This window comes from Geotrypetes seraphini, chromosome 2, assembly GCF_902459505.1.
Source record: "Geotrypetes seraphini chromosome 2, aGeoSer1.1, whole genome shotgun sequence".
NCBI classification, from domain to species: domain Eukaryota; kingdom Metazoa; phylum Chordata; class Amphibia; order Gymnophiona; family Dermophiidae; genus Geotrypetes; species Geotrypetes seraphini.
The window spans coordinates 412,538,132-412,556,683 of NC_047085.1; the positions used below are offsets into that span (position 1 = coordinate 412,538,132).

The 18,552-nt window shown below is 45.0% G+C and overlaps 1 protein-coding gene across 6 annotated transcripts in view; it reads left to right on the forward strand.

Annotated features, from left to right (window-relative positions):
- ICA1 (islet cell autoantigen 1) overlaps positions 1-18,552 on the forward strand; it is a 311,620-nt gene that overhangs the window by 56,821 nt on the left and 236,247 nt on the right. For all 6 annotated transcript variants that reach the window (XM_033931013.1, XM_033931014.1, XM_033931016.1 and 3 more), the window contains exons 2-3: positions 7,044-7,085; positions 7,895-8,066. In XM_033931013.1, the coding sequence (XP_033786904.1) occupies positions 7,069-7,085; positions 7,895-8,066 (189 nt within the window). In that variant the 5' untranslated portion in view covers positions 7,044-7,068. The remainder of the gene's footprint in view (positions 1-7,043; positions 7,086-7,894; positions 8,067-18,552) is intronic.

Below are 18,552 nucleotides of genomic sequence, written 5' to 3' on the forward strand. Positions count from 1 at the left end.
AGGCCCGAAAGCCGACGCCGCCCCAAGCTCTCCCTGCTTCAGCCGACCAGCATCGCAATCGACTTATTGGGGGAAATGCTGCCGGGTCCTGCCTTTGCGGAAACAGAAAGTAGGCAGGACCCGGCAGCAAGAAGAGGAAATGCTTCATTAACCTGTCTCCCGCCTTAGCCCGTAGTGAATGCTTGCTTCAGGGCTCTCAACATGTGCGTGCCGGCTTCCCTTCTCCCCCCCCCCCCCCCCGGACATAACTTCCGGTTTCGGAGGGAAGAGAAGAGAAGCCGGCACGCACACGTTAGAGCCTGGAGCATAAGTTCACTACGGGCTGAAATCTCCAAGCCGGGTTTTTTTTTTAATTTTCAGCAGCGGCGGCAGCAGCAGATGACAGCTGGGCCCTAGGGAGAATACAGAAGAAGGCTGATCGGCCTGGTAGATCAGGACGGCAACACGAGTCTAGCGATCGACTCACGTTGCCTTCCTGAGCTACTGGTCGATCGCGATCGACGTATTGGGCACCCCTGTTCTAGAGGCTTCTAGGAAGCCTACCACTAGGCAATGTTACAACCAGAAATGGACTAGATTTTATGCTCGGTGCACCATTCATCACAAGGAGTCTCATCTACCTCCTTGTCTTCAGTTCTGGATTACCTGTTGCATTTATCTCAGTCATGCCTCAAATCCACATCTATATGAGTTCATCTCAGTGCAATTTCTGCTTTCCATCAGCCTATAGAAGAGAAAGCCCTCTCTGCTTGTCCTTTGGTTTCCAGATTTATGAAAAGACTTTTCAATGCCAAACCGCCTCCAGTGATTTGGGATCTCAATGTTGTTCTTGCTCAGTTGATGAAGCCTCCATTTGAACCAATGTCATCGGCTCAACTGAAATATCTTACTTGGAAGGTGGTTTTTCTCATTGCTCTCATGTTTGCTCGCAGAGTAAGTGAGCTACAAGCTTTAGTAGTGGACCCACCTTTCAGAGTATTCCATCATTACAGGGTGGTCCTCTGTACTCATCCTAAATTCTTGCCTAAAGTGGTTTCAGAATTTCATCTAAATCAATCCATTGTTCTTCCAGTGTTTTTTTGAAAGCCTCATTCTCATCCTGGAGAAACATCTCTTCATACTCTGGACTGTAAGCGTGATTTGGCTTTCTACTTGCAAAGAACTAAGCCACAGAGATCTTCTCCTCAACTTTTTGTTTCCTTCAATCCAATCGAGACGTCCAGTTTCCAAGCGAACCATCTCCAACTGGTTGGCATAAGAACATAAGAAGTTGCCCCCGCTGAGTCAGACCAGAGGTTTGCATCTCTTTCTGCTATGCTCATGCTGGACTCATCTAGAGGGTCGAGTCACAGCCCATAAAGTTAGAGCCAGGGCGGCATCTGTAGCTTTCCTTAGATCTACTCCTATTGAGGAAATCTGCAAAGCTGTCACTTGGTCATCGGTTCATATCTTCACCTCTCGTTACTTTCTGGATTCTTTTTCCAGACTGGATGGTCATTTTGGCCAGGCAGTATTACAAAATTTATTCTCATGAATTGCCAACACTCCCACCATCCCATTCTGGTTAGCTTGGAAGTCACCCATAGGTTGAGAATATGCTGCCTGCTTGTCCTGCGATAAAGCACAGTTACTTACCATAATAGGTGTTATCCAGGGATATAATGCAGATATTCTTGCAACCCACCCACCTCCCCTGGTTGGCTTCTTAGCTAACTATCTGAACTGAGGTGATGCTGAGGACACGCGCGCCCTACCTCGGGCGGGAAGGCACTCACTCATGCGTGGTGCGGCAATTGCAAACTTTCTAAAAGTTCTTCAAGCAAGTCTGCTTGTGAAGCTGTCCGCATCGTGGCTCCATGGATGACGTCGCCCGTATGTTGAGAATATCTGCCTGCTGTCCCTGGATAACGCCTGTTACGGTAAGTAACTGCTTTTTATGCTGTTCATCCTTAAAAAAAAAAAAAAAAAGTAGTGGAGCCATTCCATGTCAGGTGGTTCAATGTTGAAAATCATCCTGCTCGACCTCCTCCAAATTAAATAAAAATTTATGTGGATGTTCCCTATATCCTCAAATGAAACCATGTAAAATTTCTCAGCTGGATCTCTATTCGTTTGAGACTTAGTGGCTGTTGAATATGGATCACTCTGTATACTATGCTCTGTGTAACATAAAACCTTCCCAGAAAACACTAACTTGACATTGTAACACCTATATCCTTGTACAATCCCACTTTATTCCTGGACCATTGGGTTATTTCCCTCCTCCTGCCCAAGAAAAGGATCAGGGTATCATCGTAGACAATACGATGAAACCTACTGCCCAATGTGCGGTGGTGATCAAAAAAGCAAATAGGATGCTGGGAATTATTAAAAAAGGGATGATTAACAAGACTAAGAATGTTATAATGCCCATGTATCTCTCCTTGGTGCGGCCTCATCTGGAGTATTGCGTTCAATTCTGGTCTCCTTATCTCAAGAAATATATAGTGGCGCTAGAAAAGGTTCAAAGAAGAGCGACCAAGATGGTAAAGGGGATGGAACGCCTCTCATCTGAGGAAAGACTAAAATGGTTATGGCTCTTCACCTTGGAAAAGAGACAACTGAGGAGAGAAATGATTGAAGTCTATAAAATCCTGAGTGGAGTAGAACGGGTACAAGTGGATCGATTTTTTGCTCTGTCAAAAATTACAAAGACTAGGGGACACTCGAAGTTATAGGGAAATACTTTTAAAGCCAATGGGAGGAAATTTTTTTCCGGAGAATAGTTCAGCTCTGGAACGTGTTACCAGGGGATGTGGTAAGAGCGGATAGCATAGCTGGTTTTAAGAAAGGTTTGGACAAGTTTCTGGAGGAAAAGTCCATAGTCTGTTGAGAAAGACATGGGGGAAGCCACTACTTGCCCTGGATCGGTAGCATGGAATGTTGCTACTCCTTGGGCTTTGGCCAGGTACAAGTGACCTGGAATGGCCACCGTGAGAATGGGCTACTGGGCTTGATGGACCATTGGTCTAACCCAGTAAGGCTGTTCTTATGTTTTACCCCCACCCCCCTCACACCTTACCACTGAGCATGCTCTTGCGTACTCAAGTCTTAATTCCTACATGCCAGGCTGTAGGGGCTTATCTTTTCTGCTTGTGTTTCTTTTCGTAATTTTACAGTAATTTCAGTAATTTTTGGTCACAGTTTTGCCCTCTTACTATGGAGGTTCCCTGCGGGGACGTCCTTGACTGCGGGAGATTGCAGACTTTTGGAGAACGTCTGCTTCTGTTGGTTCCCTGCTCGGCAGTAAGCCCCCTAGACAGGCTGCACTTCAGATTGGGGCTCTGGGATATTTCCCATGGGAGATAGCTCATCCCCAGGTTCGTCCGCTAGTTGGGTGTAGAGCAGGCTGAGCAGTTCTGTGGAGGCGCAACCAGGATCAGAGCCAGACTGCATTCCTCCATCAGGCATTTGCGTGACATCTCCACGGGTGGCGGAGGTCTTCGGCTGTGGTGGGGCAGTCAGAAGATTTGAAATCCAGATTTCCAGTTCACTGAGACAAAGGATCTCCCTGTAAGCTGTGTTCAGCTCTTATTCAGCACAATGAGTAAAATGTGGTTTTTTTTTTTCCTGTCAGTACATGGTTATGAGGGAGCAAAACAGCTTGAATCAGATTTTGGGGGGCTTTAAAAAGGGGGTTTTAGGTGGTTTCCCTCCCCATCCCTAAAATACTAAAATCTCTGTTTTAGAGGATTCTCTGTGGTTTTCCTGGGATATTTTTAGTCAAAATATGTCCTCGATGGCATTTGGATTTTTCCAGATTTGATTTTAAAGTTATTTTTCATACTTGCTAGCTTCATTTTTGAAAGAAAACCACATGGATGACCTCTCCAAGACAGGATGGGATGGATTCATGCCTCATTTGTGGTGGATGGCTGTCAATTGCGCAGCCATGTTACATGTGTGCTGCAGCCCATGAGGGGGGGGGGGGGGTGAGATTTGCTCAAATGCAGTGCCTTTGACTTCCGTGGAGGATCTTCAAGTGCCTTATGCCTAATGTGACCATACGTCCTGTTTTGAATGGGACCGTCCCATTTTTAGGTACCCTGTCCTGTTGTCCCTAAGCAGAGCTTTGGGACGCTGAAATGTCCCGTTTTCAGAAAGAGCAACTAGAGTCTAGTTGCTCTCTTTCTGAAAACGGGACATTTCGGTGTTCCGAAGCTGTGCTTGGGGACAACGTGCAGGTATGCCCAAAAGGAGCCCGGGATTTCTCCCTGCTGGTGCGAGCGGCTGCGCGCAGCGTTGGATTTTTCCAGCCCTTTTGACTTAACCTTTCCCAGTTTCTTTCTAATGCCTATAGCCGTTGAAATGCAGTTCATTGATGCGGCCTTCTTCCTCTTTGGAAATACTCATGATGGCAACAGGGGTGTAACACCGCTTCATTGTGTGTTGTAGTTGACGGATTTGCTCGCTGACTTTCCATTCTGCTGTGGTGTGAGGAGGCCCCCCCCATCTGTGCTTTGGATGTGAGCAGCCCGGGTTTCAGCGGCAGTGGCTCTCGCCATGCTCAAGCGCATCCCCTTCTGGTGCTGCAACCAGCATGTTGAGTCAGTGGACAAGCGGCACTGTTCCCTGCAGGCTGTGCCCGACGAGATCTACCGCTACAGCCGCAGCCTGGAGGAGCTGCTGCTTGAAGCCAACCAGTTGCGGGAGGTGCCCAAACCCCTGCAAATAGGAAAGATGGCCCTGAATGCCAGCAGCAGCCCTGCTCTAGGCTTAACTTTCTTCAAAGATGCAACAGGGGAGAGATTTGTGGTTTGAAAGAAAGGGAGGGCAGGGAGAGAGAAAGAAAGAAAGAGGGAGGACAGGGAGAGAGAAAGAACAGATGCACAACCAAGACTCGCCAGACAACAAAAAAGTAGGAAAAATGATTTTATTTTCAATTTAGTGATCAAAATGTGTCAGTTTTGAGAATTTATATCTTCTATCTATATTTTGCACTATATTTGTCTATTTTTCTATAGTTTTTACTGAGGTGACATTCCATATTTTAAAGTCATCTGTCTTGACCTCTTTGAAACCCCCCGAATATAAATGATAATTAACATTTTCTCTGCATACAGTGTGCTTTGTGGGGTTTTTTAAATTTTATGGTTACCATTATAAATTAATAAGATATTGTGTGAACTGTACATGAAAAATGAATGGAAAAAATTAGGGGGGGTGGGACTGGGGCGGGATTGGGGGCAGGACTGAAAATTAGTAGATGTCCCGTTTTGAGGAAAAAAATAAATGGTCACGTTACTTATGCCCTGACTCCTACAGAGGGTTTTCCACCGGAATTTGTAAATATGCTTTATCAGGCATACCTAGTTAAAAATGCTACTGCTTCCCTTCCAGAGCAACAAAAAAGGAAGGAGGGGTCCAACCTTATCTGCAGATAAAACCAACCAGGAACAAACAAAAACCAACTGCAGATGTGTACAAGATGCAGGCAGAATTTATTGTGACAAATATAAATTTATAAAAACCTTTTTCCCAAACAAGGGACCCGACACGGTCCGTGTTTCGGACAAACCTTCGTCAGAGGTCCAATATACAAAAAGGTTTGAAAAATATGCGACAAAAAATATGGAATAAAAAATCATAAACCAAAAGATCCATTGTGCCGAGAATCACCTACTCCTGTAAATCGTCTCACAAAGTAAAAAGTGCTGTGAAAGATACAGTAAAATATATTTTATTGTATCTTTCACAGCACTTTTTACTTTGTGAGACGCATTACAGGAGTAGGTGATTCTCGGCACAATTTACCTCTTTGACGTTCAGATTATTACTGATTTTTGGGATAATCCAGTGGGTCGCTTGAAATGTGCTTGAGCCGTGGTGCGGCTTTATTTCCCCGAAGATGGCACCAACCACCAAGCGCACATCTCTCCCTAGCAATGGGGGGATGGTCCTGAAGGATGTCCAGGACTGACATGTGGATTTCATCCTTAAGCACCTCTTTTCTTCAGCCGCAGCTGGTGTTAAAGCGGCGATGGCCTCCTCCATGGCCTGAGCATGTCATTCCAAGCTGCGCCATGATGCTGACACTGGTGCTTCATGATTTGGATTTTCTTATTTCTGGAGTGGATTGCATGGCTGATGCCTTCTACGACAACTTGGAAGTTTTCGCCAAGTGAGACTCCTATTCTGTTTTGGCTCGCAGAATACTCTGGATCTAGCAAAGATCTGGGGATTCTTCTTCCTAAGGCTACATTGAGCTGGTTGCCCTTTAAGGGTCAGTTCCTGTTCGGCCAGAGTCTGGATGACATTGTGGCCAGTGATCGTAAACCTAAGGCATTGCCTGGGAGCAGGTCTTGTCCTGCTAGGAGTTGTGGGTGTTCTAATTTTCATCCCTTCCGGTGTTTTCGTCCGTACTCAGGCCTTCCACAGGTCAAAGGTCCTCTTCGTCTGCCAGACCATATTTCAGCGGGCCCTGGCATCATCAGTCCTTGGCAAATCGGCTGGCGGTTTCCGGTTAGAAACAGTTCTGGTGCCAGGATGATGTCTTCTCCACGCGTCGGGAGCAGTTGTCAGCCTTTCTGGCGTAATGAGAGGCCATCACCTCTGACTGCTGGGTTCTAGTGGTTCTCAAAGATGGCTGCAAATTTGAGTTTCTCTGTCCTCTATTTTCTGGATTCCCTTGCAAGAGGTAGGAGTGAGGTACAGAAAGGAAGATAAGAAAAAGGAGATGTGCAGTGGTAGCAGGGAAGAAGAATAGGAAAGAGGATTAAAGGAGGGAGAAAAAGCAAGAAAGGAGAGAGCTATGGGAACTTGGCAAGAGGGGAAGAGAAGAATTGGAGGAGTGATGAGGGGAAATGGAGCAAGTGAAAGCAGTGGGAAGGGAAAAAAGAATGGGGATTATGTTAAAGATAAATTGTCAATATTGCCATCATTTCTTGTTGGTGACCACACTATGAGAACCTTTGAGGCTAGAGAATCCATTGAAGGGGGCAGGATCTGGTGAGATAAGTTTCTGACTAACATATAACCTTGATATTTGTTGTCTCTCTTTCAAGGCTCCAAAGAAAAGATTGATGAAATATGGATGGCCACAATTAGTAAGTCACTTACGAATATCTGTTACAGTACAGCTAATAACATTACAAGTAGTTTTTTATGTGGTTGTCTAATATTTCAATTAGCATATATACAGTATATTAGTTTTTCACAGTAGGCCTGGGCTTGGGCCTACTTAGAAAAACTTTTTGATAACATAGCCAAGATTCTATATCTTTTTTTAAAAAATAATTTCTTTATTCATTTTTAAACTTACATCAAGTGTACAGTAAATATCAACCAAATATAATACAACATCACTTGAGAAATTTTCAATATCGTACACCAAGAAGATTTAACCCCTACCCCCCTCCCAAATTCATATACAACTAATATATACCACATAAAAATAATATCTTACGACAATCATCTATATATTCTTAATGGAAAAACATTCTGTATTTTTTATATGTCCCTTTTGAGTTGCTATTTGTCAGGACTCTGAATTAAAACTGTACAGTAAAGATAAACAGGTCATTTTATCAGTGGTATTGAGTTCATGTTTGGGCAGCATATTTTAAATCTGTCATCAAGTTTAATAAGAATTTGATTTGATTGCAAAATCGTAATTCAATGCGATTTACAAATAATGATAAAATTGGGGTAAAAAAGAAAAACACATTAATCAAACCAGATGGTTAAAACAAATTTAGACCAACCAACCACATAAGGTAAAAAATAATAAATAAAGGCTTAAATACAATATAACTACATATGCTGACCACAAGAAAATCTTAGCAAGTGATTATATGCCATAGTTTTTAAACGCTTTTCAATACAATTTTTTAATGTGACTTTTTAAACTTTTCAGTGGATATTCTAGAGAATTTTATGACCGGTATGCCCAAAGCCGGGAGAAATCAGTTGTCAACAAGATGCAGCAGAAGTACTGGAAAACAAAGCAGACCTTGATTAAAGTCACAGGGAAAAAGGAAGATGAACATGTGGTTGCTTCAGATGCAGACCTGGATGCCAAACTGGAGGTATGTAAGGAAAAAAATTCTTAATACAGTGGAACCTTGGTTTACGAGCATAATTTGTTCCAGAAGTATGCTCGTAAACCAAATTGCTCGTATATCAAAGCGAGTGTCCCCATAGGAATGAATGGAAACTCGCTTGATACGTTCCTCCCCCCTCTTCGAGGCCACTGGCGCTGCTCTATTCCCCCCCCCTTCGAGGCCACCGGTTCCATACCCCCCCCCCCACGATCCGGCATCCCCCCTGCGATCCGGCATCCTTTCCGAGCACCCTAATAGCATCCCTTACCCCGATTTGGCACCAGCACCAATGCACAGGACATGCCGGTGCCCGAAGATCTTCCCTTTTGGCTGGGTTGGACTGGACTGGGCCTTGAGCATTTGCGCATGCTCAAGGCCTTCTGGTCTTGCTCTCTCCAAGATTCTCGGAGAGAGCGAGACCAGAAGACCTTGAGCTTGCGCAAATGCTCAAGGCCTAGTTTAGCCCAGCCAAGAGGGAGGATCTTCAGGCACTGGCACCGGCATGTGAGGAGTGTGTGGCGCAGTGGTTGGAGCTACAGCCTCAGCACCCTGGGGTTGTGGGTTCAAACCCTGCGCTGCTCCTTGTGACCCTGGGCAAGTCACTCAGTCCTCCCTAGCCCCAGGTACGTTAGATAGATTGTGAGCCCACCGGGACAGATAGGGGAAATGCTTGAGTACCTGATTGTAAAAACCGCTTAGATAACTTTGATAGGCGGTATATAAAAAAAAAAACTAATAATAATAATAATAAACTGGTGCCAAATCGGGGTAAGGGATGCTATTTGGGTGCTCGGCGGGGGATGTAGGATCGCGGGGGAGGGGTGACGCGAATGGGGGGGAATGCTGGATTGCAGGGGGGGATGCTGGATCGCGGGGGGGGGGGGAGGGGTGCTCATAAATCGAGTCAAGCTCGGTTTCCGAGGTGCCGATTTTGTGAATGTTTTACTCGTCTTGCAAAACATTCGCAAACCGGTGCACTCATAAACCGAGGTTTGACTGTATATGATATCTACTTGCAATTCATCAGTATTTATTTTCTGTCTTTGTATATATAATTCTAATTCTTTTACGTCCCTTCTGGATTCCATACTCTGTGTTCAATCCCTTCCTGCAATCTGGGAGTTGCAGAAATCTAAACACTTTTCTGAGCATGTGCTCCTCCCAGTTTGAGCCCCCTACAGTTTTCACTTTCTGCAAGCAATCCATGCAGAAGTCTTTAGGATATGCTCTGCATCTTTTTCTTATTTTTATGTTTAAATCATTTTTATTAAAGTTTCACAACAATACAGTAAGCAGAAGTATAAACAAATATAGCAAAGAAGTAAGAAGCTCCCACGACACAGCATCAAACAACCCAACTATTCCCTTATCCTTCCCACCCACTCCCAGGAGCAGCAGCAATCAGTACAAAGCAAAATAGAAACTGTCAATATATCAAACAAGCAAGTCAATACCAAATTTATCTCTAAAATAAGGAGTCTAAGTATCACAAAAAGAAGTCCAACATTGTACAAATAGATGACCTGCTCGTGAGTCCAAATCAAGAATATTTCTTATTTTAAAGTTCATTTTTTTTGGTGCCTTCAGAGAAACTTCAGTGGATCTAGAGCCAGCCTGCTTGTTCTACTCTTTTCAGACTTGGGGTCCATTTGCCCTCTGACCCTGTCAGGGGTTTAAGTGCAAGTTGCCAGAGGCCATTCTGGAGTTTGGTGCCGAATGCCTGCATTCCAAGTCTGGGGACTCTTTTTGGCATAGTGTGGGTGCCGTCCTACAGTGGATAAAGGGTGTGAATTTTCACCATACTATTTTCGCTCTTCTAGAAGGCAGTCCCAGCTCATTTGATGCAGCTGGTGAGCGCTTCGGTTTCTTCTAAGCTGGTTGTGCCAGTGGCAGAGATCCCTTTTTAGGAGCCATCTCATCTGGCTATGGTAGAGCTCGATTGCATTAGTTGCCATATGAATATTATGCGTCTTGTCTCCTGACACTACTTCTATTTTGGATCCAGCTGATACCCTTGCTAGGACTAATCAACACGGTCGCCCTGAGTGTCTGGATTTGGATGAGGGCCCCTCTGTCTGCAGACTTTTTTTCTGCCTGGTTCTGTCCATGAAATCTCCATCTTCCATGTCACAATGTTTGGTCATGGACTGTTTTAATATGCAATGTTCCTTTTCTTTTTATCCCATCCACAGCTTCTTGGTCTGAGTACAAAACAATGGGATACCCTGAGAGCTCTTTCAGGCATTCTAAAGCTATGGCTAAGCTTTATCCGCTAGCTCCTGATTTTCAGAAGTTTTTGGGCTCCTAAATTGGATTCCGCTGTGGCATAGGTTACCTAGTGATGGGGGAGTAGTGTTTCAGGACTCCAGGAGTGGATATATGTTTAAAAAAAACAAAAATGTTTTGAAGTTCCTTCCTCAGGTATCAAGGTGGCAGCAGCCTCCTTTGTGGCGCGTGCCTGTCACACAGGATTGTGCAAAGTGCCCACTGCGGAACTAGATGTCTCTTTCCAGCTAGTGATGGACGGTGTGGATTATATGGCTGATGCCCTTTATGATCTCATTTGAGTTCTTAGTAAGGTCTCAGCTTATGTAGTGTCTGCACGCCAGCCTCTTTGGATCTGTCATTGAACTGAGGACACTGCCTCCGAGGCCACTTTAAGCAGACTTCCTTTCAAGGGTCAGCTTCTTTTTGGGACAGGTCTGGATGACAGGTGACAAGACAAAAGCGCGCGAGGACAAAGGCTCGCCGACAATTGAGCGCAAGACTATCGCGCCGCAGGAAAACCTTCTTTTAAAGGGCTCCGATGGGGGGTGTTGGTGGGGAACCCCCCACTCTACTTAATAGGGATCGCACTGCCTCACGCTGCCATCTTGGGGGGGTGTGGGGGTGTAACCCCCCACATTATACTCAAAACTTAACTTTTTCCCTAAAAAAAATAGAGAAAAGTTCAGTTTCCAGTATAATGTGGGATTACAATCCCCCAAAATCCCCCAACGTCAGCGCGATCACTATTAAGTAATGTGAGGGGGTTCCCCACCAACATCCCTCTTCGGAGCCCTTTAAAAGAAGGTTTTTCCTGTGGCGCGATGAAGTCTTGCCCTCAATTGTCGGCGCGCTTAAGACTATGAACCATTTTTGTGAGGGATCCGCGCAGGTATCTGGATCCCGAGCAGCTCCTGCTCCTAAAAAGCCCCATTGATGCCAGAGGGATGACTTTCTCAGTTTTTCCAAGAGTGAATTCATATATTCTAGGATCAGTGAGTGCTGGATGCCATTTAGGAGGGGTACAAGAGAGATTTATTTTGCCTGTTTCTGAATTTGTTTCTGGGTTTTCCGGCAGGCTGGCCGGAAAAGGAATCTAAGGTCTGTACTACCCTGCAGCGTCTCTTGGACATCTGAGCAATAGAATCCGTTCCAGAACACTAATCAGGCTTTGGCAGATACTCCTTATACTTCATCATGCCAAAGACAGGCTCGGAGGACTGGAGGCCGTTCTGGATTTCAAGTTGGTCAATCGCTTCCTGCGGATTCTTCATTTTTGAAAGTAAACCATGCACAAAGTCATTGCTGCTGTCTCTCCTGGGGAGTTTCTAGTGTTCTTGAATCTCACGGAGACTTTCCTTCATATTCTATGTTATCCCAGGACAAGCAGGCAGCATATTCTCACGTATCGGTGATGTCACCGATGGAGCCCCGGTATGGACCACTTTAAAAGTGCATTGCCACTTTAAGTCTTTAGAAAATTTGCGATAGCCCGCACCACGCATGTGTCTTCCTGCCCGATGTAGGAGCGCGGTCCCTCAGTTTCTTAGTTTCCGTGGAGCTAAGAAGACACGTTTTTCAACGACCGTTGAAACGTTAAAAAAAAAAAAATTGCTGCCTTCCCGACTTTCAGTCATTTTTTTCTTCTTTATTCTAATTGTTTTCTTTTTTTTCTGGGGAAAAAAAAAAATCAAACATTTTCGTTTTTTCCCTGTCTCGGCCTGGCGGGGCCTGTTCAGCCATCTGGGCCTCTGATTTTAATTTAGCGGAGTCTGTCTACCCGTCGATGTCCTGGCCGCAGACGGGTTTTAAAAAGTGGAACTCAGAGCAATGTATTGTGCCCTCAACGCCTTCCATCACCTTCTTTGCCCCCAAATCCTCCTTCTTCACATGGACAATCAAGTAGTGATGTACTACATAAACAAGTAAGGAGGTACGGGCTCTCTCTTGTTGTGTCAGGAGGTCCAAAAAATCTGGACTTGGGCGATGGCCCTCAACCTTTTCTTAAAGGCTGTCTACATTCAAGGAGAGAAGAATTCCCTAGCAGACAACCTCAGCAAAATTCTTCAGCCTCACGAATGGACTCTCAACTCTGCAACTCTCCAGTCCATCTTTGCTCAGTGGGGCACTCCTCAAGTGGACTTGTTTGCAGCTCCTCACAATCACCAGTTGCCCCAGTTTTGCTCCAGGCTTTACTCTCCTCTCCGACTGGAAGCAGATGCCTTTCTCCTGGATTAGACAGGCCTGTTTCTATATGCATTCCCTCCAATTCCTCTCATGTTGAGAACTCTGTTCAAGCTCAAGAGAGGGAGCCTCTTCTAATATTTCCTACTCTGCTTACACAAAATCAGGAGTCTTTTCTGCATCCCAATCTGCATTCACTGCACCTGACAGCTTGGTTTCTCTCGAGTTGAATCCATCTATTTTGCATCTCTCTCAATCTGTTAGACAAATCCTTGAAGCATCCAGGAAACCAGCCACTCAACGATGTTACCAGCAAAAGTAGACTAGGTTTTCTTCCTGGTGTCTTCTTCATCATCATGATCCAACTTCCTTGGCAGTGGAATTGGTGCTGGATTATTTATTTTCTCTGTCTTATCTCTGAACTCAAATCTACAAATATCAGAGTTCATCTCAGTGCTATTATAGCTTTTCACCTACCAGTAGAGGGAAAACCTTTGGTTTCTAGATTCATGAAGGGACTTTTCAATGTTAAACCACCTCTCAAGCCTCCTCCTGTAGTCTGGGACCTTAATGTGGTATTTTTCAGCTTGATGAAGCCACCATTTGAATCAATGGCCACAGCTCATCTCAAGTTTCTCACCTGGAAAGTGGGTGTCCTTATTGCTCTTACCTCTGTCAGGAAGGTCAGTGAGTTACAAGCATTAGTAGCAGATCCACCCTTCACAGTTTTTCATCTTGACAAGGTGGTTCTTCGTACACATCCGCAGTTTCTTCCAAAAGTTGTCACTGAATTTCATCTCAATCAATCAATTGTTCTACCAGTGTTTTTTTCCTAAGCCTCATTCTCATGCTGGGGAAACTGCTTTACATACTTTGGACTGTAAATGGGCTTTGGCCTATTACATTGACTGGATAAAGCCACATCGAACATCTCCCCAACTGTTCATCTCATTTGATCCAAACAAGTTGGGGCATCCTGTTTCCAAGAGAACGATTTCCAACTGGCTGACTGCCTGCATCTCGTTCTTCTATGCTCAGACTGGACTGGCACTGGAGAGTCGTGTCATAGCCCACAAAATTAGAGCTATGGCAGCTTCTGTGGCTTTCCTCAGATCTACTCCCATTTAGGAAATCTGTAAAGCTGTCACCTGGTCCTTATTTAATACCTTCACTTCTCACTACTTTCTAGAGTCTTTCTCCAGATGGGATGGGCACTTGGGCCAATCTGTATTACAAAATTTATTTTCTTAAAAGGCCAACTCTCCCACCATCCCATTTCTGTTAGCTTGGAGGTCACCCATATGTGAGAATATGCTGCCTTCTTGTCAGTTACTTACCGTAATAGGTGTTATCCAGGGACAGCAGGCAGATATTCTCACAACCCACCCACCTCCCCGGGTTGCTTCTTAGCTGGATTATCTTAACTGAGGGACCGGGCGACCACGTTGGGTGGGAAGGCACTTGCGCCTGTGCGATTCTGGCTATCGCATACTTTCTAAAGACTTAGTGGCGATGCACTTTTAAAGTGGTCCGTACCTGGGCTTCTTTGGTGACGTCACCCATACGTGAGAATATCTGCCTGCTGTCCTTGGATAACACCTGTTACAGTAAGTAACTGTGCTTTCTAGTAGATAGGTGTGTCATTCTGGAACCCCACCTTGTCAGTTATGTACTCTGCCTGCCTACTGTCTCATTCAGGAAGTTGAAGTCAAAACTGAGATTTTGATGTCAGTATAACCTGAAGGGTATGGAGAATAATCTATTGCTATAACAAATTAGAAACATAGAAACTGATGGCAGAAAAGGGCCACGGCCCATCTAGTCTGCCCATACCCATGTCCCACCCCCTAACTCCTTCCGTGAAGAGATCTCACGTGCCAATCCCATTTTTTCTTAAAATCTGGCACGCTGCTGGCCTCAATTACCTCTAGTGGAAGACTATTCCAGCGATCAACCACTCTTTCGGTGAAGAAATATTTTCTGGTGTCACCATGAAATTTCCCACCCCCTGAGTTTCAATGGATGCCCTCTTGTTGCCATGGGACCTTTAAGAAAAAAGATATCTTCCTCCACCTCAATAAGGCCCGTGACATATTTGAATGTCTCGATCATGTCTCCCCTCTCTCTGCATTCCTCGAGTGAGTATAGCTGCAACTTATCCAGCCATTTCTCATATGGGAGATCCTTGAGTCCTGAGACCATCCGGGTGGCCATTCTCTGAATGTTTGAGCTCCATAAATGTTTCTGATTGGTATGGTTTTTTTGATGTTTTGATTGTTCAATTAAAATGCTTAACATATTTGTTATACTTTCAGGTCAGAACAGATTTGTTTTTCGGGAGTCTTCCTGTACCCCTCCTTCTTATGTGTTCCTATATTGGCTATCACATAGTAACTCCAAAAATAATACTGCCAAAGATAATAAATAGAAACCACATAAAGCAGTAAAAAGTCTAATGAACTCACAGAGCAACCTACACTGTCTAGAGCACCAAATATATAGTCCAAAAAGGAAATAATATAATGAAATGTACTATAATAAGTGAAGGAGAGGGTCCTCAGTGTGAAGGATAAGCGAAAGGAGAAGTTCTCCACCTGCACACCATCACTGGACCCTCCGGTGTGCCCAAAATAATCACAAACAGTGAAGGACTAATCAAGTGATAAAATAATCACATCAGTGAGGTGCTCAAAAAAGAAGACAGAGTAGGGCGCTCAGGGAGTTCCCCAGCCGACTCCTAGATGAAAAAAGGCAACTTAGCTTGCAAACATGGTCCAGCAAGTTGGAATCGACAATGAGGCAAAGAAACCGCCTCCAATCAGGATTCTACCAAGCCCGGTTTTGGTGACACTAGGTCCCTTCCTCAGGAATCTGTTAGGCAAGATGGATGGCAATCATCAGGCCATGAGTGGCACCAGCACAAGTCAGCCATGAAAAAGAAGGAGCTAAAAGAGCAGCGCGCAAAAACGTGCTTAAAAACTGAACAGTAGGACAACGTCATCAATAGACAGCCAATCAGAGCCCCAACAGCGACAACAAAGACTACACAATGGTATTCCTCTCTATATCTTCATTGAGGCCATGGGGATGAATAGCATTAAGCTCAAAAATCCAAAATTGTTCACGAAGCTGGATACGAGCAAATTTGTCCCCTTTAAAGTCCACAGGCAGTTGTTCAATAATAAACCAAGTAAGGTCAAAGAACGTATTACTTTTATCCAAACAATGAGGTACCATAGGGTAAGAAATAGTAGAGGTGTTCAAGCGACTCTTATGTTCTGCAAGTCTAGTTTTTATTTTACGGCTAGTCCGTCCCACATATAACAAATTACATGGGCACATGATGACATAGACAACCCATTGGGAAAGACAGGTGGTATGTTGTCTTAAAGTACTCACGTTGGGTAGTAGGATGGCACCAGGTAGTAATGGCAAGAGAATTCGAACAAACATTACAATGTCCACAAGATTTATGGCTGCCTTGAACATTATTCCCATAAGGTTGACTCAATAAATTGCCTAAATTCTTAGGACGGGAAAAGGCAATTCTAGGAAGTTCTTTAAAACTGTCATGAATGGTTAAAATATGCCAGTGTTTTCTGATAATACTGGCCACAGTTTGAGCTTGTCCGAGTAGGAAATGACACACACTTGACGATCAGGCATAACAGTGTTCTGTGGATTCAACAATAATTCGGGGTTGGCATATCGAGCTCTGTGATATGCTCGTTTGATAACCCAGTCAGGGTAACCTCTATCCCTGAAACACTGGGTAAGTAATTTAGCCTGGACTTTGAATTCGGCAGTGGTGGAACAAATATGCCGGATTCTCAAAAATTGACTAATAGGAAGAGACTGTTTTAGTCTAGTGGGATGGAAACTGGAATAATGAAGATAGGTATTGCGGTCAGTAGATTTTCTATAGACAGAGGTGGTAAGTTTTTATGAACTGTCTTACTGACCACAGTATCCAAGTAGGTGACAGTTTGCCTATCAATAACAGCAGAGAATTTCAAATGCACATCCAGAGAATTAAGCCAAGTTATATTATTTCCATTTTGGACTATATATTTGGTGCTCTAGACCAGTGTTTTTCAACCTTTTTTGGGCAAAGGCACACTTGTTTCATGAAAAAAATCACGAGGCACACCACCATTAGAAAAAGTTAAAAAATTTAACTGTGCCTATATTGACTATATATAAATATATAGGAATCAAATAAACACAAAAAAAGTATTTTATAATGCTGCCACCGCCACTGGGGAATAGGCTGCCACTGCCGCCATCGGGAACAGGCCGGCACCGAGTTCTCCCTGCTTCTCTTCCCCGCAGGGCCGACCAACTCTCGCCACCCGTCGTCAATTCTAACGTCGGAGAGGATGTTCTAGGCCAGCCAGGCAGCGATTGGCTGGCCCAGAATGTCCTCTCCGACGTCAGAATTGACGCGAGTGGCGAGAGTTGGCCGGCCCCACAGGGAAAAGCAGGGAGAACTTGGCGCCGGCCTGTTCCCGATGGCGGCGGTGGCACTCAAGTGGCTAAAGAGCCGCAGTTTGCCGGCCTAGGGACAACACTGGAGGGTGGCCAGCTGTGCACCCCCTTGGGACGTAAACCCGGGGTGGGGCAGACTGCCCCCCCCCCACCCTGGTATGCCACTATCTGTACCTCACTCCCTCCCTATGACCAAAAATTCTCCTTTCTTCTATTCCCCGTGTACACAACCATCTCTTTCCCTCCCTTCCTCTCTCCAAAGTCCATGCCTTCTGTGTCCAAACACTCATTCCCTCCCCCACCTCAGCATCTCTTTCCCTCCCTTCCTCTCTCCCAAGTCCATTTCTTCTGTGTCCAAAAATGCATTCCCTCCCCCACCTCAGCATCTCTTTCCCTCCCTTCCTCTCTCCCAAGTCCATTTCTTCTGTGTCCAAAAACGCATTCCCTCCCCCACCTCAGCATCTCTTTCCTTCCCTTCCTCTCTCCCAAGTCCATGCCTTCTGTGTCCAAAAACGCATTCCCTCCCCCACCTCAGCATCTCTTTCCCTCCCTTCCTCTCTCCCAAGTTCATGCCTTGTGTCCAAAACGCACTCCCTCCCCCCCTTTTGTGTTCCGTGTTTGCCTCCCAGCCCATCTTTGCAACTTTCTCAGCAAAACGAAGCTCAAGCCGCGAGGCTTGTCTTCTGCTTCCTGCCTGCCCTGCCGCGCACAAATAGCCGAACGGAAGTATTCTCCGACGTCAGCGCTGACGTCGGAAGGCAGGCTTTGCTTAAGCCCTCCCTCCGACGTCAGCGCTGACATCGGGGAACGCTTGCGATCGGCTATATGTTAGCTGCAGGGCAGGCAGGAACAGAAGACGAGCCTCGCGGCTGGAGATGTATTGAACTCCGCGGGTCCCCCGTCCAGCTCTCTCCTGTCCACGTGGGGCGGACCGCCCCTCTCCCTAGACTGGTGGTACTGCCCTGATGGCGGCCCTTACCGTACGGCACACCAGGCAACATCTCGCGGCACACTAGTGTGCCGCGGAACAGCGGTTGAAAAACACTGCTCTAGACAGTGTAGGGTGCTCTGTGAGTTCATTAGACTTTTTACTCCTATATTGGCTAACACATTGTCTCTCAAACTTTTCTTTAGCTCTGGTACACTAAACGGAGCAAATGTTTTTCGTGGCACATTTTAATTGAAATTATAAAATTGCAAAACCAACAAGAAATTAAATTTGAGCATTATTTATTTAAAATTCTTTAAGCAGTGTATGGGTAATTCTAACAGCGTTGAAACTAAAGTAGATAGAATTGCTAATCAATGCGATGGATGTGCTTGTTTCCGAGTGCAAATTAACTCAAAATGTGGCTCAATAGTCAACAAGCAAAGAAGCATTTTGTCATCCACCATCTGCAATTGTTCTCTTTTTTTTAATTTAATTTCAGTCGCAGCTGAAAATCCAAGTTTGCAAAGATAAGATGATCCAAACAATAACAAAACCTTGATTGCTTTACTGCTAAAGTTAGGATAACTACTGCATAAAAAATAA